Source organism: Xiphophorus maculatus, chromosome 18 (genome assembly GCF_002775205.1).
Source record: "Xiphophorus maculatus strain JP 163 A chromosome 18, X_maculatus-5.0-male, whole genome shotgun sequence".
In the NCBI taxonomy this organism is placed as follows: Eukaryota; Metazoa; Chordata; class Actinopteri; order Cyprinodontiformes; family Poeciliidae; genus Xiphophorus; species Xiphophorus maculatus.
The window spans coordinates 30,157,257-30,176,552 of NC_036460.1; the positions used below are offsets into that span (position 1 = coordinate 30,157,257).

The 19,296-nt window shown below is 40.7% G+C and overlaps 1 protein-coding gene across 1 annotated transcript; it reads left to right on the forward strand.

The window, feature by feature from the left end:
* The first annotated feature begins 570 nt into the window (after positions 1-570).
* On the forward strand, positions 571-10,077 carry arcn1 (archain 1). Its single transcript, XM_005807481.2, has 10 exons — positions 571-750; positions 3,018-3,281; positions 4,166-4,345; positions 4,421-4,620; positions 4,711-4,872; positions 4,997-5,162; positions 6,293-6,440; positions 6,669-6,777; positions 9,079-9,283; positions 9,841-10,077. Exons 1-10 carry the CDS (start codon positions 748-750, stop codon positions 9,928-9,930), a joined length of 1,527 nt encoding a protein of 508 aa, XP_005807538.1. The 5' UTR covers positions 571-747; the 3' UTR covers positions 9,931-10,077.
* The last annotated feature ends 9,219 nt before the right edge of the window (positions 10,078-19,296 follow it).

A 19,296-nucleotide genomic window follows, 5' to 3' on the forward strand; every position in this document is an offset into this window, starting at 1 on the left:
GAAGTCACTTGTTGAAGAGGTCACTTTGAGAAAAATTAACTTTTTAACAAATTATTGCGGATAATTTGCCCATACAAAACTGAATAGCACAGCCTGCATTAGATAAGAGTAAAAATGCGACAATAAAATAAGTCTAACATTAACATTTGTGGTAAAAATATATTTTCTCACAATTTGGAATATGTTTAATTCTATTTATTTAAGCTTTATTTATGCAGGTTGACCCATTTGAAATCCAATATCTCACTTATAAGAGAGAGTTACCTGTTTTGAGAAAAAAATACACAGTTTTAGCACACGCACGGTAATTAAAACATTTGACTCAAGTAAGTTAATACATTTTTAACAAGCGCTTAATGTTGTGGTTTTCGTTTCAGTGCCATAATTAGATAGTATTTTTGCTGCTGGCGTTGATAAAACAGTCTAGTTTTGATATTTTCTAAGAAATAAACCCCTGCAGAAACAAACAAACAAACAAACACTCCTATCCTACACTTCATTTCTCCACCAAGGCCAACATTTTGGAGCCCACGTCACCGGTTTCCACGGTGGGCTGATCCAGCGAGTCTCTTCCGGTGGATACGTGGCTCTCCGCTGCCGCTGCCATATTGACGCTAACTAGCTAACGCTTCACCTTACTCGAAGTCAGCTGTAGTCGCACTCTGGCATTCCGGAGTGACGATAAATCTCCCCCAAACCACATACACCACGGACTGAAGAGCGTTCACACATAAAGAGAGACCAAACATGGTGAGTGAAAGCTGAAAGTAATTGTAAATCGTTGTAGTTGTTATCGGGCCTCGCAGTTATCATAACAGTGGCTAACGCTAGCACGTTTGTAGCTTGTATTCTCTTAAACGGAAACAAGAGAAATTCAGCGGCTGCTTCAGCTGACTGCCGAGGCTAACGTTGTGAATATTAGTACACAGCCAATGAATGTTTCTTTTTTACTAAGTCAGTGCGACATGAACCAGGGACATGTAGTCTGCAGACACTGCTGACGTTAACTAGCCTCACATGCTAGCGCTAGTTATCTTCTGTCACCAGCTGGACCCGAGCTAAGCGTTCAGACTGTCCCCTCGTCAGCCTCCACAACCAACTCTTCTCATACAAAGTATAAACTTGTACATATGCTCTTTAATATAGTCCCCAAGCGATGACAGCTATGCTATGCTAACCAGTTTTAGCTTGTCTAGAAGCTCAACATGTAGTCAGTTTGCCTTCAACGTCAACGTGGAACAAAAGCAGCCTCTTTCTTTAGGCTGCGATAATGTTCATTAATTTCAATCGTGTTTGTAAGGTTCATGTAAAGCTTGGTTTTCATGGAGGTGGCTTTATATTTCATAGAGGCACGTTGAGCTATCCCAGTATTGTAACGCATTCTGTACAAACAAAACGCCGTCATGTTGCTTTCTGTGTACATATCGTCATCATGCCTAATCCTTCTAAAGCAACGTCCACTTCATGCTGGACACATGACAGGAGTCACAGAGAGGGCAGAAAATACATTTCTAATTATTCCTTTCTCGTTAAGATTATCCAAACAATTAACGCTCTAAAGCATTAATACTCTCGGTGATGACACTTTAACTCAATGTGAAAGTATAGGCTCACGTTTACCCAATTTTGAGGATGTACTGGAATTCGTGACTTGCTTTTTAATCAGTTTTTTTTCTAAAATAGGAGGCTTATGAAATGGACTACGACAAAATCATATCTCTATCATATTTCCTGGTGGTAGACCGTCTTGTTGCCATTTTGCCCCAATAAATTAACCCTGTTGAGTCTTATGTTCATATCTAGGGCTGCACGATTTAAGGAAAATGGGGAAATTTTGACCCAATTTAAAATAATGCAATGATGACACAGATTCTGGGAAACCCATCATTTTCCCCAGTTTTCTTTATTTTGTGCCATCAGTGACCCCAGCAGTCTGAATGTTTAAACCTGCACCTGCTTTGGGCTGGAAGTTCATTCAAGTGGCAGATTGCAGTGTAACCTGCATTAAAACTGTAATGGTGATTGTAATTCAATATATTTTTGAGCTCTAACATGTCAGTTTACCTTTTATACTCAATAGGTATTGTCAAGAGCTAGAGAGATTAATTTTCATGAAAGTTGAAAATTGTATGCCTAATGAAATAAAGTTTATTTTCTGAGAACTCTGAATGACACTATGTTTGTTTTAGATCTGATCCGCATCTGAAACCGTTGACTTTTATGAATTATGAACTATTATGATGTTTGATGAAAACAAAATGACTCTGACTTCATGTAGATATTATTTATTGGGGATATATACCATTTCTTAACAAATAAACTGTAGAAAATCATTTGAAATCTTTTTGTCAGCGCGAGTTTGACAAGGCCATGATCTGGAGTGGCTATATGACACACCCTGAATGGCATTATTTTATTCTCAACCTTTTAGGAAGCCAATTAAACCAAAATATGAGATCAGCACCCACAGTGGATTGAACTAGACGATTATTCAAGAGTTTGTAAATGAACACATATGACGGTCCCCAGGAAAGACACATGGAGGAAAAGGAGGAGATGGAATTGGCTTTCTTTTATATCTTAACAAAATTCCACAATGAAACCAATGAATAGAGTGTGTGGAACTATTTGCTAAATATGCCAAAAGCTCCAATACAAGTAAGAGAGATGGAAGGGATGGTCCTGCTTTACTACATTTGCTCCTCTTTATCTTCTAAAAGATCATGATGCTGCAATAAACTAGTGTCTCTAAATATGTCACTGACATATAGATTCTGAATGTATGGAACCTAAATCATGAGCTAACATTTATCACACTTCAAGCTGCTGTTTTTAAAATTGTTCATATTGCTGATATTGCTATAAGATTCCTTGACCAGTCCTGCATCTTGTAACTGACTGATCAGTGTACTTATTCCTGAAATGATTATTTTAGAAATTAATTCTCCATTCTAGTTAGGATCCTGATCTCTAAATGAGAGGTCATCGGTTGACCTATATCCCACCCACCCCTGCAGGTGCTGTTGGCAGCGGCGGTGTGCACCAAGGCCGGGAAGGCCATCGTGTCGCGGCAGTTTGTGGAAATGACCCGGACGCGGATCGAGGGCCTGCTGGCCGCGTTCCCCAAGCTGATGAACACGGGCAAGCAGCACACCTTTGTGGAAACAGACAGCGTGCGCTATGTGTACCAGCCGCTGGAGAAGCTCTACATGGTCCTCATCACCACCAAGAACAGCAACATCCTGGAGGATCTCGAGACACTCAGACTGTTCTCCCGCGTGGTAAGAAAACCCGGGAGGATACTTGGAACATTTAATGTACGCCACAAAAAATGGAATTGGAAATGCTTTTAATAATAATGTGGCAGTTGATGGTTAGACATTTCGGAAGAGCAGAAGTTTTTAAAGTTAAATTCTAATGTTATCTGCTGATGGTTCTGAAAAAGCAGAACAGAGCCGACTAAACCTTGAAGAAAGGAGATGAACCGTACTGATGGAGCAAAGCTCACATGCACACACACACACACACTGAACGCCTGCAGACTGCAGCCAGGGGTTTAAACACACACACTCATGGGTTTCAGTGGAAACTTTCAAGACTTTTAAAGAGGACAAAGGATATATTGACAGAACTGATTTATTTTTTCTTTCATTATTGTGGCATTTAGCAAATAGAAATAATTTTGGTGATTCTAAAGCAAGAGAAGTTTAGTCTGGTTTAACTTCAGACAATTAAAAAATGTGTGTGCAACCTTTTATGCAGGTTATGCTATCTTTTGTAGTGTTTCTATCAGAAGTTGTAAGTTTTTGTTGTTCTGGTTAATGAGACAGACGTCTAAACCATGTTGATCCACAGGAGAACTCAACCTGTTTGTTTAGTCAGTGGCCATCCTCCTCCAGCGCCACATTTACAGAAAAAGACTAAATGTTTTTCCAAAAACTAAAGTTGTTGTTTTTCACAAAACTTTGAAAACTGTGAAATAGTGTGTTTGTTTAGCAAAAGCTAAAAACACTTGAAATATTTCACAGTATTTCTTGTCATATTTGGTTATATTATGTTCCGTGAAGTTTGAATTCATAAAATGAGCTCAGGATGCTCTTCTTCCTTCAGTGTTGGTTGAGTTCCCTGTCTGAATCGGTTCCTCCTTGTTTCTGCTCCTCTCCAGATCCCAGAGTACTGCCGTGTGCTGGAGGAGAGTGAAATCTCGGAGCACTGCTTCGACCTCATCTTTGCCTTCGACGAGATCGTGGCGCTCGGCTACAGAGAAAACGTCAACCTGGCTCAGATCCGTACCTTCACAGAGATGGACTCCCACGAGGAGAAGGTGTTCCGAGCTGTCAGAGAGGTAAGACGCTGGACGTGCATGAAAACGGAGAAAAAAGGAGAAAAGGACTGCGTCAACGGTCAGTAATGTTTGCAGACTCAGGAACGCGAGGCTAAAGCGGAGATGAGGAGGAAAGCGAAGGAGCTGCAGCAGGCCAGGAGAGACGCCGAGCGCTCTGGGAAGAAGGTTCCAGCGTTCGGCGGGTTCGGTAACGTGAGCAGCATGTCGTCAGGGTCCCTCATCACAGACACCATAGTGGAACCTGAGAAACCCAAGATCACACCAGCTCCAGTCCGGTACGGCACCATGAAACGCAAAACAGCCCCTAGCTGAGCGTGCAGCTCTCCTCATCGGTCAGCTGATGAGTTGTTTGTTCGTTCCTCCAGATCAAGCGGCCCGAGCAAGGCTCTGAAGCTAGGCGCTAAAGGGAAAGAAGTGGATAACTTTGTTGACCAGCTCAAGTCTGAGGGTGAAACCATCATTTCCTCCTCAGGAAAGAGAGGCTCAGACGTGTCCAAGGTTCTGCCACCGCCAGTCCATGTGGAGAGGTACACACCTCTGGTTCAGAAGGGAATCATTTTCCAGTTTTCCTGGATTGATTTTCTTGGTTTTAGCGTAATAAAATCGGTTGATTGGTGTTTAAAGCTCCTGCTGTTTGTGTTCGCTCCTCAGCGTACATCTGCGCGTGGAGGACAAGATCTCGCTGAGCTGCGGCCGTGATGGCGGCCTGCAGAACATGGAGGTGCTGGGCATGGTGACGCTCCGGGTCTCGGACGAGAAAAGCGGCCGCATCCGCCTCATCATCAACAACAACGACAACAAGGGGCTGCAGCTTCAGGTGGGTCTGCTGCACAAAACAGGCTGTTGTAGTCCAACTCTATTGTTATTATCAGTCATTTGAGGTGCACTGATATGTAAACTTGAGCCAAGATTGATCTTGCTATATGTCTCACCACATCTGCTGCAGTTAAACTCCCTACAATCCTTTGCTGCATCACCTGCACTGTCACTTCACCAAACAAATACCACATGATCTGTGGGGAACAAATATCAGCCAAGTTTTATTTATCAGACTGATACCAACATGTTCAAAAAAAAAGACCAATATAGATACCGATGTTAGTGCCCATACTTAGTGCAAACTTCAGGTATTTGTGTTTTCTCTTCTTCCCATTTTCATTATTGTACTTAAGGATGAATATAATGTGATGCTACACTGTCCATGTGTGACAGATCAGAACACATGGATTTTCCAAATTAGAGATTTTGATGTTTATAATTGCAGTAGAAAAATATGAAAACAAATTTCTTCAAATATGTGGAATATCTGAAATTCTCTGAGCGCAGCAAACTGTTGGTTGTTGAAGGAAACCCAGATGTTTGACCCAAGTCATACCAGTCAAAGGCAATGTTACCAAATCCTGAGGAAATGAATGTAAACCAATAACTTTGAAGATATCAATAAATTATTCTGAGAAATATTATTTCTCCAAATTTTGTGGCATTTAGCAAGTAGAAGTAATTTTGGTTATTCCAACCAATCTAGAAGAGGAGATATTTGGTCTGATTTAACTTCAGACTGTGATAAAAGTATTTTTGTATCGTGTATATAAACTAATGGTTTCACCTGCTTATGTATTTATTCTTGTTTATGGAACTTTAAAACCCAGATAAGTACTAAATCGGGGGTACTTGTACATTAAAATGCACAAAGCATTTCGAATAGATAAAACCGTTTTTGGAAATATTCTTTGGCCTAAATGATCAATTCTGCTTCTCATTAAGACTTTTACATAAGAAAATGTGCTAAAGTGGCTGTGATCTGCCATATGCTGCTATTGCTGATGTTCCCTCCTAGTTACAGTTCAGCAGTAAAGCTAAAACCTAAACTGCAGACTAAATGATCCACATCCTGTTCAAATTCTGATTGGTAAACTAATTCCAGGTTTTAATACTGTTGGTTTGCAGACGCATCCTAACGTGGACAAGAAGTTATTCACAGCTGAATCGGTGATTGGCCTAAAGAACCCAGAGAAGTCCTTCCCTCTCAATAACGACGTTGGCGTTCTGAAGTGGAGACTCCAGACCACAGACGAGTCCCTCATACCTCTAACCAGTGAGTTCACGTTATCCTTCCTGTAGATTATCCAGACTTATTTTAACGTGAGACTGTTTGTTACAGAGATGGAAATAACTCAGCAAATCTAACTGGAATGTTTCCATTTCCTTTGATAATGCGATTACTGACTGTAAGGTGCGATCAGTAGCAGTTGTAACTGTTGGTCCTCAGTAGTCAGAGTAGAATAGATGTGCTGCTCTCTCATCCAGCTGCTCTGTCTCCCAGTAAACTGCTGGCCTTCAGAGAGCGCCTCCGGCTGCGACGTCAACATCGAGTACGAGCTGCAGGAGGAGAACCTGGAACTGAACGACGTCGTCATCAGCATCCCTGTTCCGTAAGCACCTCAAATCACCATGGTTACGCTCCGGATCACGCCAGTCAAATTCAATACTCTAAACACAGAACCTTTAATATTACAGCTGTGTACTTGTATATTATTTTAGCAATCAAATCACAGCAGTTTGATCTGTATAATATCTGATTACATGAAGGTGAAAAGATGGCCATTTAATTTTAGTATAGACAATTCACATTAATTGACATTTGTGTAAATGTGCCAGGATTAGCCAAAACACTATTTGTCATCTGTTTTCTCTAAACGATGCTCAGTCTGTCCTGCTAAAAACAGACAAGGTTAAAATGACATAACTATAAAAATAAATTCAATTAATCCAAACAATAAATACAAAAGAAAAAAACGTATAATTAATATTTGAAGAGCTTTTTAATAGTTCTATGAATACATTCTGCCACAGCCGGCTCTTTGAAAACATTCTTGATCCAGTTGTGGCCAAAATGAAAGTGAGTCTGACAACCTGCTTTGGAGGAAGTTCAGCTCTTGACTGTCCAGGAATTAAGAATGTGCAAGTTAGAAAGTAGTCGGAAGTTTGCTTTTGATAGAAAGTAAGTGGGGCTGCAGATAGCGATTATTTTAGTAGTTGATTATTCTCTATTAATCAGATTTTAAAAAATGACACACAGGAGCTTTTTGATTCAACCATTTATTATTATTTTATACATTAAACCAGGGGTGTCAAAGTCAAATGGACGGAGGGCCAAATAAAAAATTTAGCTACAAGCCGAGGGCCGGACTGATCGAATGTTCATTGAAATTTTTTTAAATGACGCATATAGTCTAGTGAACCTAATTGAACCTACTGAAAACCTAACAAATATATTCCAATATGATCAGATAAATAAAGCAATATTTTCTTATGGCTCTGTCAGTAATCTTTCATTTTCAACAGACACAACTGAAATATTTTTAAAATATAATTGGATTGAAATACAATAAAATAAAGTGCAAAAATCTATTAATCAAAAACAGCACTTTCATCAAGGAGAAGTAACATGCAGTGAAAACAAATATTAAACTTTAACTTTTAAACTTGAACTGAGTAAAAACTCTAAATATGTGATTGCACAGTAATGTTCACTTGTTTGAGGTTGAGGGTGATACTTGGTGGTGTCCCATCTTTTCCACAAGTTCATCAATGTTCGGGGTAAGGCTCTGAGCTGAGGAAATCCTCAGAATTGAGTGAAGGTGTTCAGCAGTAAGTCGACTTCTGTGTGATGTTTTGTTCAGGTTCATCAAAGAAAACAGTTGTCCCTTCTACACGTGTCGCCGGCGACACATCTAAATTTGCAGTACCGTAATTCCGCCACACGTAGCGCTAAGTGGAAAAATTCCAACGGTTTCTGAAAGGGGAGACGTTGCACTTTCCAGCAAGTATCGGGTTAATACTGTAACTTCGCAGCTGCAGCTGCAGAGAGTGTAATTAATCCGGGGGGCACTCCTTTAATAGATGGTATATTTCGGCAATAACTTGGTGGATATTGAAAGTTCCGGTTGTTATGGATACATGGGTAAGTACATCATCTCACAGAACATTTAAAGAACTACTTACAGTTCAAATAAGGAAGGTATTTTTTTTTCAGACGGGGTGCCGGCTTACTGCGGTCTGCGGGCCGGTTCTAATAATAAATCAAGATCATTCCAGGGGCCGTAAAAAACCTTCTCGCGGGCCGGATGTGGCCCGCGGGCCTTGACTCTGACATATGTGCATTAAACTATGCAAAATATTCAGCTAAAGAAGAAAATAAACATTTTATTGCCTAAAATGCAGTAACTGCATTCCTTTAGTGAAACCTTGACTATTTGCAGCAAAGGATGAATCCACAGCTAAAAAACTCCTTGTAACATCAACGTGTGGAAAAACTCGATTCTTTCTGCTTGACCTAACATCAGCACAGTAAAGGACTGGAGATAATTTTTTTCAATTAACAGAGTAATAATTGGCCTCAGATCACTTAATAGGAGACTTATTTAACACCATTTGGACCAAATGAAGCTAAAACTGCCTACATCAGTTATCAATTAACCATTAACTGTGTAGTAGACGATTATTTGGATAATCAATTAATCACGATTAATCCAGTCGCTTCAGCTCTAGAAATAAGATGGATATCTCTTCAAAAAACAAAAATTAAAACCTACAACAATATAAATATCAATAACTGGAAGTGACCTCAGGTCGCTCTCTGTGAGCCAATGAGACGTCTCTGTGTGTTTGAACCCGCTGTGACGGTTTGCGGTCGTCGACATGTGAAGCATCTGTCTGTCATTGACCTCCAGGTCCGGGGTGGGCGCTCCTGTGATCGGAGATCTGGACGGAGAGTACAAACACGACAGCCGGCGGAACGTCCTGGAGTGGTGCCTACCAGTCATCGATGCCAACAACAAAACTGGCAGCCTGGAATTCAGCATCGCCGGGCAGCCCAATGATTTCTTTCCCATCAATGTGTCCTTTGTGTCCAAGCGCAACTACTGTGACATTCAGGTGAGCTCCCGATGAAGGCGCAGTCTTTTCTTAAGAAGCTTCGTTCGGTTCAGTAGTTTTAGATGAAATGAGTGCAGTAACAGTGGAGATGGTAAAAAGTTGGCGCATAGATTGGGAGAGGGAGTTTGAAGCTGCTGGATGAAGAGGTCTGTGTTGGCGCTGCACAGCTCAGCAGTGTCGTTATGTGGTCATCTGGAGCCGTGTTGGTTTGGGAAACGGCTCGCTGCTGAGACACGACCACCAAGCCCTCACACCTGTGAAATGACGAGATATCTGTGACTTCAGTTTCCATTTTCTCCCATTCAGAACAAAGTTGAAACATTTCACATGAAATGTTGGTTATCACAGATGTGACCATCATGCGACAAGTTACAGAAATTCATGTAATTCTTTTTTTTGTTTTTTAATGAATTAAAAAATTCTTTAGAAATTAAAAAAAAAATTCTTTTAGTCATTTTCAATTACATCGATAGAAAATATTGTTTAAATATTGCAGAAGTTCTTCCACGTTAAAGAAAAATAACCCACGAACCTTTTTTTTCTTTTTTTCCTTTTAGGTTACCAAAGTGTCTCATGTAGATGGCGACAGCTCCGTCAGATTCTCTTCAGAAACCTCCTTTGTTGTTGACAAATATGTAATTGAGTAAAAATATTGGAAGAAAATGGCAAAATGAGAAAAAAAAAATCACCATTTACAAAAAAAAGTCCAAATCTACGCTACAGAGAAAGATCGACGATTTCCAGCCTGCTGCCCCTGTATATTATCAGACTGTACACAGCCAGGACGCCCGCCAGCGCCGTGGCAACGGCACCTCCTGTGGGGAAGAGCAGCAGCAGCAGCGGTGGTGTATTTATGTTTGTATGACAGAGGATCATCTATATATAGAGTTAATTGAACAGGAATAAAACCAACACACAACTTCTCCTTCCACTAATGCTGCGGTGCAGAACTGTACAGAGGATGAGTAGAGGATGACTGTGGGGATGAAGGAGAGGCTAGCTGTGTCAGTAAGTGCTGGTGGAGGAACAGCAGGACCTTAGCACTGCTAGCTTAGCTCCGCCCCCTCCCCGATCATCATGCGTTCTCCACAGACCTCTCTCTCTCTCTCTCTCTCTCTCTCTCTCTCTCTCTCTCTCTCTCTATCTCTCTCTCTCTCTCTCTCTCTCTCTCTCTCTCTCTCTCTCTCTCTCTCTCTCTCTCTCTCTCTCTCTCTCTCTCTCTCTCTCTCTCTCTCTCTCTCTCTTCTCTCTCTCTCTCTCTCTCTCTCTCTCTCTCTCTCTCTCTCTCTCTCTCTCTCTCTCTCTCTCTCTCTCTCACACACTGCGGTGATTATGGAACGGGTGCTTTCTTCTCCCCCCTTACTGTAGCTGTCTCTTTCTCATGTGTAATTGTTAAGCTCTTGTGACTTTCTGTTTTCATGTCTCAGATTTTCTGTTTCCTGGAGAACGTAAACAAAAGCTCGTCCTTTTGTTTCTGCTTTTCTTTTCTACTGTTGCTCATTCTGACCACTGCTCAGTTCGGTGAATTTGGCAGGATGTTGTAAGGGATTCTCAACAACACACCTATCAGTAAAAATCATTAAACTTCCCCACCATGTTGTTTTTGGAACACCATTAAACCACTCCTCGCCTGGTCTAGAAGGGACGCCATGTTTAATTGTGCTCCATTTGAGTTCAGAGATGAACCCTGAGATTTCACACTTCAAGGGTTTAAAATCAGATTCAGCCGTTATCCCCCCCCCCCCCCCTATATTTCCCATCAGCAGGGGGGCTTACTGCACCTCCCCCCCACTGTAAGCTGTAATGCTCATCCAACCAGTCATCCTTTACTTACATCGTCAAAGAGCGTCGACATTATACATGAAGTAAAATTTGTCTTTTATGGGGTTTTTTTCTTTGACTTATATTCCCTCCTTTCCCGCCCCTCAATTTCAATTTAGCAATGGTTGTGTGGATGTTGGGTCAACAATGACCAGAAACAACTTTTCTTTTCTTTTTTTAACAAAATTGCAGAAGGGGAATCCTGACATTCCAGTGTAAAACTAGAAAGAAAAAAAAAAGAAACTTTAATGGAATAAAATGTATTATTAAAACTGTAAGGTGGACTTGGTCTTAATGAGCCTATATTCCATCAAGTGGGTTAGCAGAAAGTTGCTAACATAATTTTAGCATTTTCCTACCAGCAAACCTGGGGCTTATGTCAAATAATACCAATTTATGACCTACATATAAAATGCTGTTGAGTTGTGAAACATTCTCCACTAGTGAGGCATTATGCTGTAGTGATAAATGTTATTGCAGAAAAATGCACCAGAGTTGACAGGAAGACCCGTGAAGGAATTCTGTGACAATACTTGATCAAAAGAAAAATGGATGTTCGGACGTAGTTTAAGAATGGGCTAATATTTCACATATAATGTTACTGCTTTATCAAAATATTCCTGGATCGATTATTTCATTTATGTTTGAGGAATCATTGAGTCTCCCGTAGCAACCATTCACAGGTGCTTAAACACCAGCTCTCACCAAGCCCCGCCCACTTACCCAGAGCTCCTCCTTGGACCTGCATCTCCCACCCACAGAGCGGGATCCTCAACCACTTCAGTCCTTCAGTCCAATGCTCCTATGATTGGTTGTAAGCTGCATAATGAGAAGTGCTGTGATGATGTGCTGAAGGAGTTGGAAACGTGGAGAAAAAGGCCCAATTCCATGGTGTCAAATGTCTTTTATCTATACAACATTTTGATGACAACTGAAGGTAAAATGGCTCTGTGTGCCTGGAAAATACACACCGCCCCTTCAAGGAATACAAAAAAGCTAAAGACAAAACCAGCTATGTTCATCATTATACGATTTCCCGATGGACCTCTATACGTCTCATCTGTATGTCCTCTGTGAGTCATAAAAAAAATCTTCCCAGAAGTTGCGTGGTCATCACAAAGACCCAGAGGCAACATGGAACGACACATTCAGGGAGAAGCTTCCACATCTTTTTGAGATTATGAAAAATGTATGAAGGCAGCCATGTTTTTAAGTATTAAGCTAAGGGTGTGAATACTTGTGTAAATGGGATTTCTTGGTTTTCTATTTTGAATACTTTTCCAAAAAATCTCAACTTTTCTCATAATGGGGGCATTTTTGTGTAAAATGTTGAGGAAAGAGCTTTTTCATCCATCCATGACATAACAAATCATGGAAACAGTTAAGCACCATGAATGCTGTCCAGATGTTGTACAGGCGTTTTCTGGATTATAATTTCTGCTCCTGAACTAAACTTTGAAAGTTGTTTCTCCAGTTTACCCAGAGTAAAGACCCTAGTTCCACCACAATAGCATCTCATTTTACCTCTAAATCAGAAGCTGCAATGCAATGCCACCTACAGCAGTATTAGCCACTAATGGTATATAACCATATTTTGTCACAGCTCTTACATAACTCACAGCATATCCATTTGTCATTGACTGAAAAATGAAATCAAACAAAGGAAAACATGTTTGGGGAACAAGTTACAGATCCCTTTTTTTTCCTTGCTGTAGCCCCATATGCTGTGACTCTCTGGGTAGAGAACCACGTCATTTATACTGAAATGCGCCAGTGCGCACCAATTCTTAGTTGCTTAATTTAAACTCGCCAGCAGGTTTATTTTTAGCCTCTGTCCTGAAGCCAAGTGAATTTATGTTTTGGTGTTTCACCTTTTAAAACAGATTTCTCTTTGCTGCCTGCTCCACACGCAACTTCAAAGAATCCCATCAGCAGCCACAAGGAGGAAGGTGAGACAGATGCTGAGTGGAGACGCTACAGGCCAACAGATGGGTAAATGATGGCAGATGAAGAGGGACGGGGACGGGGTGGAATCAGGGGGCCACTTTAGGGCCATAGGGGTCAGCTGCAAGGCAGCCAGCAGCCGTGCCTGGATTGAGGAGGGGGGGTTGGTGTTAATAGCCAACCATAAACAGAGGGTGTGCTCTTTACGAATGAATGAGCTGGCTGATAAAACTCTCAGTGGAGCAGGCGGCGGGGGCGGGCAGACTGTTGTCTCTGTCCTGTTAAAGCACACCGGCAGCGTCACAGCGTCCGTCTGCAGGCTTTGACTGGATCACAGCCGACTGGCAGGAACTTTGGTTAATGGAGTTTTGTCCTTCCAGAATGAAACTCGAGAGTGGAAAACTTTTCTAACATCTGACCCAGCTGTTAACATCCGCTCCACCTGTCAATGAAGGATGATGGTCAAGAAAGTACGATTCAAGGTACGGAAATCCGTTCGAGTCTCAACTGATTCTGTTTTCTATGGACGGCTGTTTTAAATATTAAATATGTCTATTTGTGACTTCTTAATGGGAAAATAGAAAACCAACTATTCACCAGTGCCAGAAGAAATTGTTGCAACCTGAAACCTGTTGTTTGATATCTCATAATCCACCTGTAAGGTGGAGGTTTTGCGTTCCGTCCCTTTAAGGAGCAGCAGCGGACTCGTGTTGGGTCTCCTGCCTCAGGTTGAGCAGCAGTTCAAAGGGAGAAGCTGCTGCTCGGTCTGAGCAGCGACACTGAGGTGATAATTATTGCTCAGCTCCAGGATCTGCTGCCTCTCACCGACTTTAAGAATCAAACGGTTACATGTCTCTTTAAATGGAAAGCTCCATTTAGAATGTGGAAATGCCAGTGAGATCAGCATCAGTACTCCCACAGTTCCTCCTTTCCTGCCCAAAATGGTTTCAGAGTAATTTTTGCATTTCTTAGAAAACACAGTCACAATCTGGTGACTGATCCATAGAATGCTGATGACATGCTGATCCATGTATCTGGTAAAACTCGCTGCTAAGGTCAGATTTACTTAAAAGTGTCAGAACTTTGTGTTTATTCCTGTATTCTAAGAAAACGCTGTCTGTTTAAAACATTTTTGTTTGGATATCAATGCACTTGAAAACAGTGTTGTATAAAGTACTGAAATCTCAGAGTCAAGTAAAAGTACAAGTACCTCTCCAAAATATGACTTTGGTAAAAGTCCAAGTCACTGACTGAAATGTTACTTGAGTTAAAGTCTTAAAGTATCTGAAACTTCTTGTACTTAAGTATGGAAATTACTGTAAAAATGGATGTACTCAAGTAATGTAATGAAAAGTACAAGTAAAAAGTAAAACAAAGCAAATGCAGTTTGAATGACATTTTTTATATTTTGGTAAACTTGTCAAATACACTTAAAATAATGTACACAACCATGTGCAGGCAAAATTAAACCTGCTAATAGATATACCTGCAGGCACCATTTAGTTAAGAAAATTAGATGCTTTACCTATAGCACAAGGTTAACTTAACCTGCTTTACAACTGAACCAGCTTCTTAGTAAACCCTCCAGGACAGAAAATACAAAGTTTTTGTAAGCCTTAAGTTTTCCCTTCAAGTAAGGTCAGTGCTGAAAATGAGAAAAATAAATAGTACAGAAAATGCGGCCAACATGAAGAAAAAGAGCTGTTACGATTACTCTACTTCACAAATCAGTGAATCAGTCAATGCTACAGTCAGTAGGTAGTGCACACAACTGGTCATTATGCAAAAGAAAAAAAGAATTGGGAGGGAAATGCAGCTTATTGGCATCTGAAGAGGGAGACCTTTTTTGTAAACCTGGTTTTGAACTTGCATGCCTTTCCTATATTCGTTAAATTTAGTCTAAATTGCTATCGCTATGGCTTCTGTCCCCCTTGAACAGAGGAGTCTAGGTAGCCTGCTACAGTCAACATTAGGCCTAAGCTAAATACACCACGTATGGAACTGAAACAATGCCAAACAAAGTTCATTTATGGTCAAAGTTTCACAATTCAGTAGTGCCTAGTGACCAAGCTATAGTTACTGAAACAGGAGGATTATAACCATTTCATAAGACGTTACCTCGATGTGTTTCTTCAAGTTGGACGGGGAGTTTTTGTAAGATAGAATTTCCACATCTTCGGGCAGGAATAACATAAACTGCATGCGGTACGACGAATCTTTAACACCCACTAAAGAGTATATTGTGTTTAAATAAGGCCATGGGCTCTCATCACCAGCTGGTGGTTCCCCTGGAGCCGTGTCCGACGTAGTTGCAGTCGTTGTGGTCTCCGTCTCCTCCTCCATGTGGCTGCTGCTGATTGCGAGACTTGCTTTGTGTTTAATGGGAGAAGCGAAACAGGTGTATCCTATTGGTGGTGATGAACAAGCCCAGGCTAGTAGGCTACGGACTTTGTTCGGTAGCCTGCTTGCTACTTGCTAATCAGTAGGTGGGATCAAAACACTTGCGTTTCTCTCTCTCGCTTTTTTGTAACGAGTAACTAAACCACACATTGAAAATGTATCGGAGTAAAAGTATGCAATTAAGTTCGGAAATATAGTGAAGTAAAAGTGAAAGTCATCAAAAATTTTCATACTCCAGGAAAGTATGAAGTACTCCAAAATATACTTAAGTAAAGTAGTGAAGTATTTTTACTTCGTTACTATACAACACTGCTTGAAAAGGTTTAAAAGTGATGTTAAAATGATTTCCAGCAAAATAAACGACCCTTATCTGGTTAAAGTTCTGCTCAGAGATCAGCGGTTCTGACCATCCACTCAAAGGTGACACTTTTCCTGAGCTGAGAGATTGTGTTCAGAAATCACAGCCAAACAGAAACAATCAGAACCAGCCACAGCTACTTTGTGTTTTTTTGCTTTGTTTTTTTCTTCTTCTTCTTTTTCTTTCTTTTTTTTTTTGGTGAAAGTATGAATATAAGAGTGATGTAGCATTTTACAGGTTGGACTGATTATTTTAAACTCTATCCCAATCAATGGAAGCTAAAGTTAGAAAAAAATATATTTCTCTGTTCCATTTTCATAAAAACTCTCACTGCAGTAGTTTGGCTGAACTCAGTGCTTTTCTCCCCCACTAAATATTAACAACAATAAGTCCAATAGATAGTATTTTTGAAACAGTCTCTACTGTCACTCTGTCAGATTTGTATGTCTGCTGAGTCGGGTGCTTCAGGCTTGTATCCCCTGTGCCTTCTGAGGGAAAGCATCACCACAGCATGATGCTGCCACCACTAGCAATGCACAATATATCGGCACCAACATCGTAACTGGCCGATATTTTCGTCATATTTATCGGCATCGATCGTATAAATAAAACTGGGTCAATTTCATTTCCATCTTGTCGCCGTTTGTTTCTGGGGGTCGGTGGTCATGTGGGATTTGTTTGGTCATGTGACTGTGATGCAGCAAAGGATTGTGGGGAGTTTAACCGAAGCAGAGAAGCGCTGGTGAAGTCAGAAGTGTGGTCAATTTTTCAAGGTAAGAGTAGTGAAATATATATAATATTAGTAAATATTGGTGATCGGCCATAACAGCAATATTGATATTGGCCCAAATTTTCATATGGTAGCATTCCTAGCCACGGCCATGATAAAATCATGCTGTGGGCTTTCAGTCCCCACATAAGTCATGTAACAGACTCGGGTGTCTACTGCCTTCGCTCAGCATTTATATAGAATCAGAAAGTGCATGAAACACTTACATATATATTTATAACACTCTGCAGATCAAAGATAACGTGTTTATAAAAGTCGAAAGCACTTTAAAGCATGTGTTTACAGTATTACCAACTATATAGATCTATTCAATTTCGTACTTATTGCATCCTTTTTCTTTCTTTTTTTTAACTTTTTGGCCTTTTTAAGATCTTTTTTAACAACTATATTAGTTTCTTAAAGGTCAAAGTGCACAGTGGGACACAAGACGAATAGCTGCAGACATTTTGTGGCGTGTGATTTTTGTTGATTTTCCTCACAGCACCAACCAGTATCCTGACTGAAAGCCCTCCAGGGAGGGAGACGGAGGCTGGAAGGAAATTGTAAGAATTCTGTGTCCATATGTGGAATTTCCTCTCGTTGACTGTTCAAACAGCGGGGAGCTTTTCTTGGGTTTCTCCTCACACTGCCGTGCCATGTTTCATCCTTCACCTCAGTCTCCATGGGAATGACGGTCAGCTGAGATCCACATATTGATCATTTTTAAATATCTTGTGTTTGCCATTTGTGTCCAAACCCATCTACTGTAGACTTCAATAAGAACAGCCTCTGCACATTTCTGAGCACAGCATACTGGTATGTATGTAGATAGTAAAACAAGAAGGTATACATTTGATTTCTGGCAAGAAATTTCAGACATTTTCTGAAAAAATAAATAAATAAAGGAAATTTCTGTGTGGAAATCTTTAAAAATTGCTAGAAACAAAACTCAGAAATGCTTAAGTTGTCTCAGAAATTCTTCCTAGAAAATTTCTAGAATTTCTTTTTGAAAAATACATGAAAATTTCAATGATTGAAAAGCCACAAATGTGCTTTTATTTTTGTCTAGCACATTTTGTTTACCTTTAATACTCAGGAATTTCTGTGTTTTTTGTAGGAATTTTCTGAAATGAATCTAAAACTTTCAGTTATTTTTTTTCTCAAGCAATTATTCTAATTGTCGAACTCAGAATGTTCTTGTTTTGTAGAAAATTTTAAAACTTTTTAATACATCTCTAAATTTCTGAATTTTTCTGCGGAAATTTACTCCTCTTTTTTTCTATCTACAATGGCCATACCACGCCGTTGCAGTTAACAGCCACTGGATGGCAGTGCTGTTCTACTGACCACCTCAGAGATGTTACGCTTGAAGTTTTCAAACCTCCAGAGCAGCAGCTCACACAAACACTTTAGTCTGAACTAAATTTCTGGTGTCGGTTGTTGAGCCCAGGGTCGACCTTTCAACTTTGTGAGACAGAATGTGCCCTAAAGGAAGATGTGGCCGTCTCTAATTGGTCTGTCTCATCAAAGGTAGTTCATCCTGGCTGTGACTCGTCTCTGCTATTTGACTTGCCTTTTCTGTTGACGATATCAGAAGTGTGGAGGGATGCTGTGAGATATTTCATTCACCCAGTGAGCAGCTCCAGTCCTCTGGAGTCAGCGCCCACTAAGGCCTTTGATGTTCATAATGAGCGACTCCCTCTGCTCAGCCCTGCAGCGCTGCGCTGTATGTTTCTATAAAGCATTTGAATGGGTGCGTGGGTGCTGGGGGAAGAGTGCGACAGAACCCAACGTGGTTTTCATTTGAGATGAAAGGACGGAGAGCTTTTACTGTCTCAGACGTCTGTTTATGCCAAGTGTGAGTGGGTGGATGTGTGTGTTTAAATTAAAGGAGAGACTTCCCTTGGATCCCTGGTGATTTGTAAGTTACCTGTGGGCTCGTCCGCGTATACGGTGGCTGCCCTGCATGTGTGCTGCCTTCTTTCTGCTCCCACAACAAAGAAACAGGCCTTGGATCTACGGTTTATTGGGATACATTGTTCCGTCCCCACAGGTGGTGAGAGGAAATAGTAAAACACAATTCACAGCTGCCACGGCTCCTGTGGAATGTACATCAAAGACTGTTGTATGAAGATATTGTTGAAAATGGCACCCTTACTAAAAACTATGGTTATGGCTGTGTTAATGTGTTCTTATACCAGCTCTCCTCAGGATTCTTCAAGTAATGTCCAGATTCATAATGTCAGAGTCTTGGAACTCTCTAAGTAAAGAAATGGGATGCTCTGGTCAGATAAGACAAAAACTGAACTTTGTTCCCAACGTTAAAAATGTTGTGCGGTAGAAAACAAAACTTCCACATCATCCTAAACACAGCATCCCCTTGGTGAAACATAGTGGTGGTAGCATCATGGTGTGGGAGTGGGTTTTCTTAGTGACAGAAAAGAAACCACTGATGGGAAACTCATTGGAGCTAAATACAGGACGATACTGCTAGGAAACCAGTTAGAAGCTGAAAAAGACTTGAGACCGAGGTGGAGCTTCTCCTTCCTGCAGGAGGACAATGACTCCTGCTGGAAGTCATTAAAGGATCTTCATGTGTTATAATGGTCAAGTCACTGGCCATTATTTTATTTTGTTAGGTGTCAAAGTACACACCTAATACAATCAGGAATCTGTGCTGACATTGGAAAATTACTGCTAAAAGGCATTCGCCGTCCAATC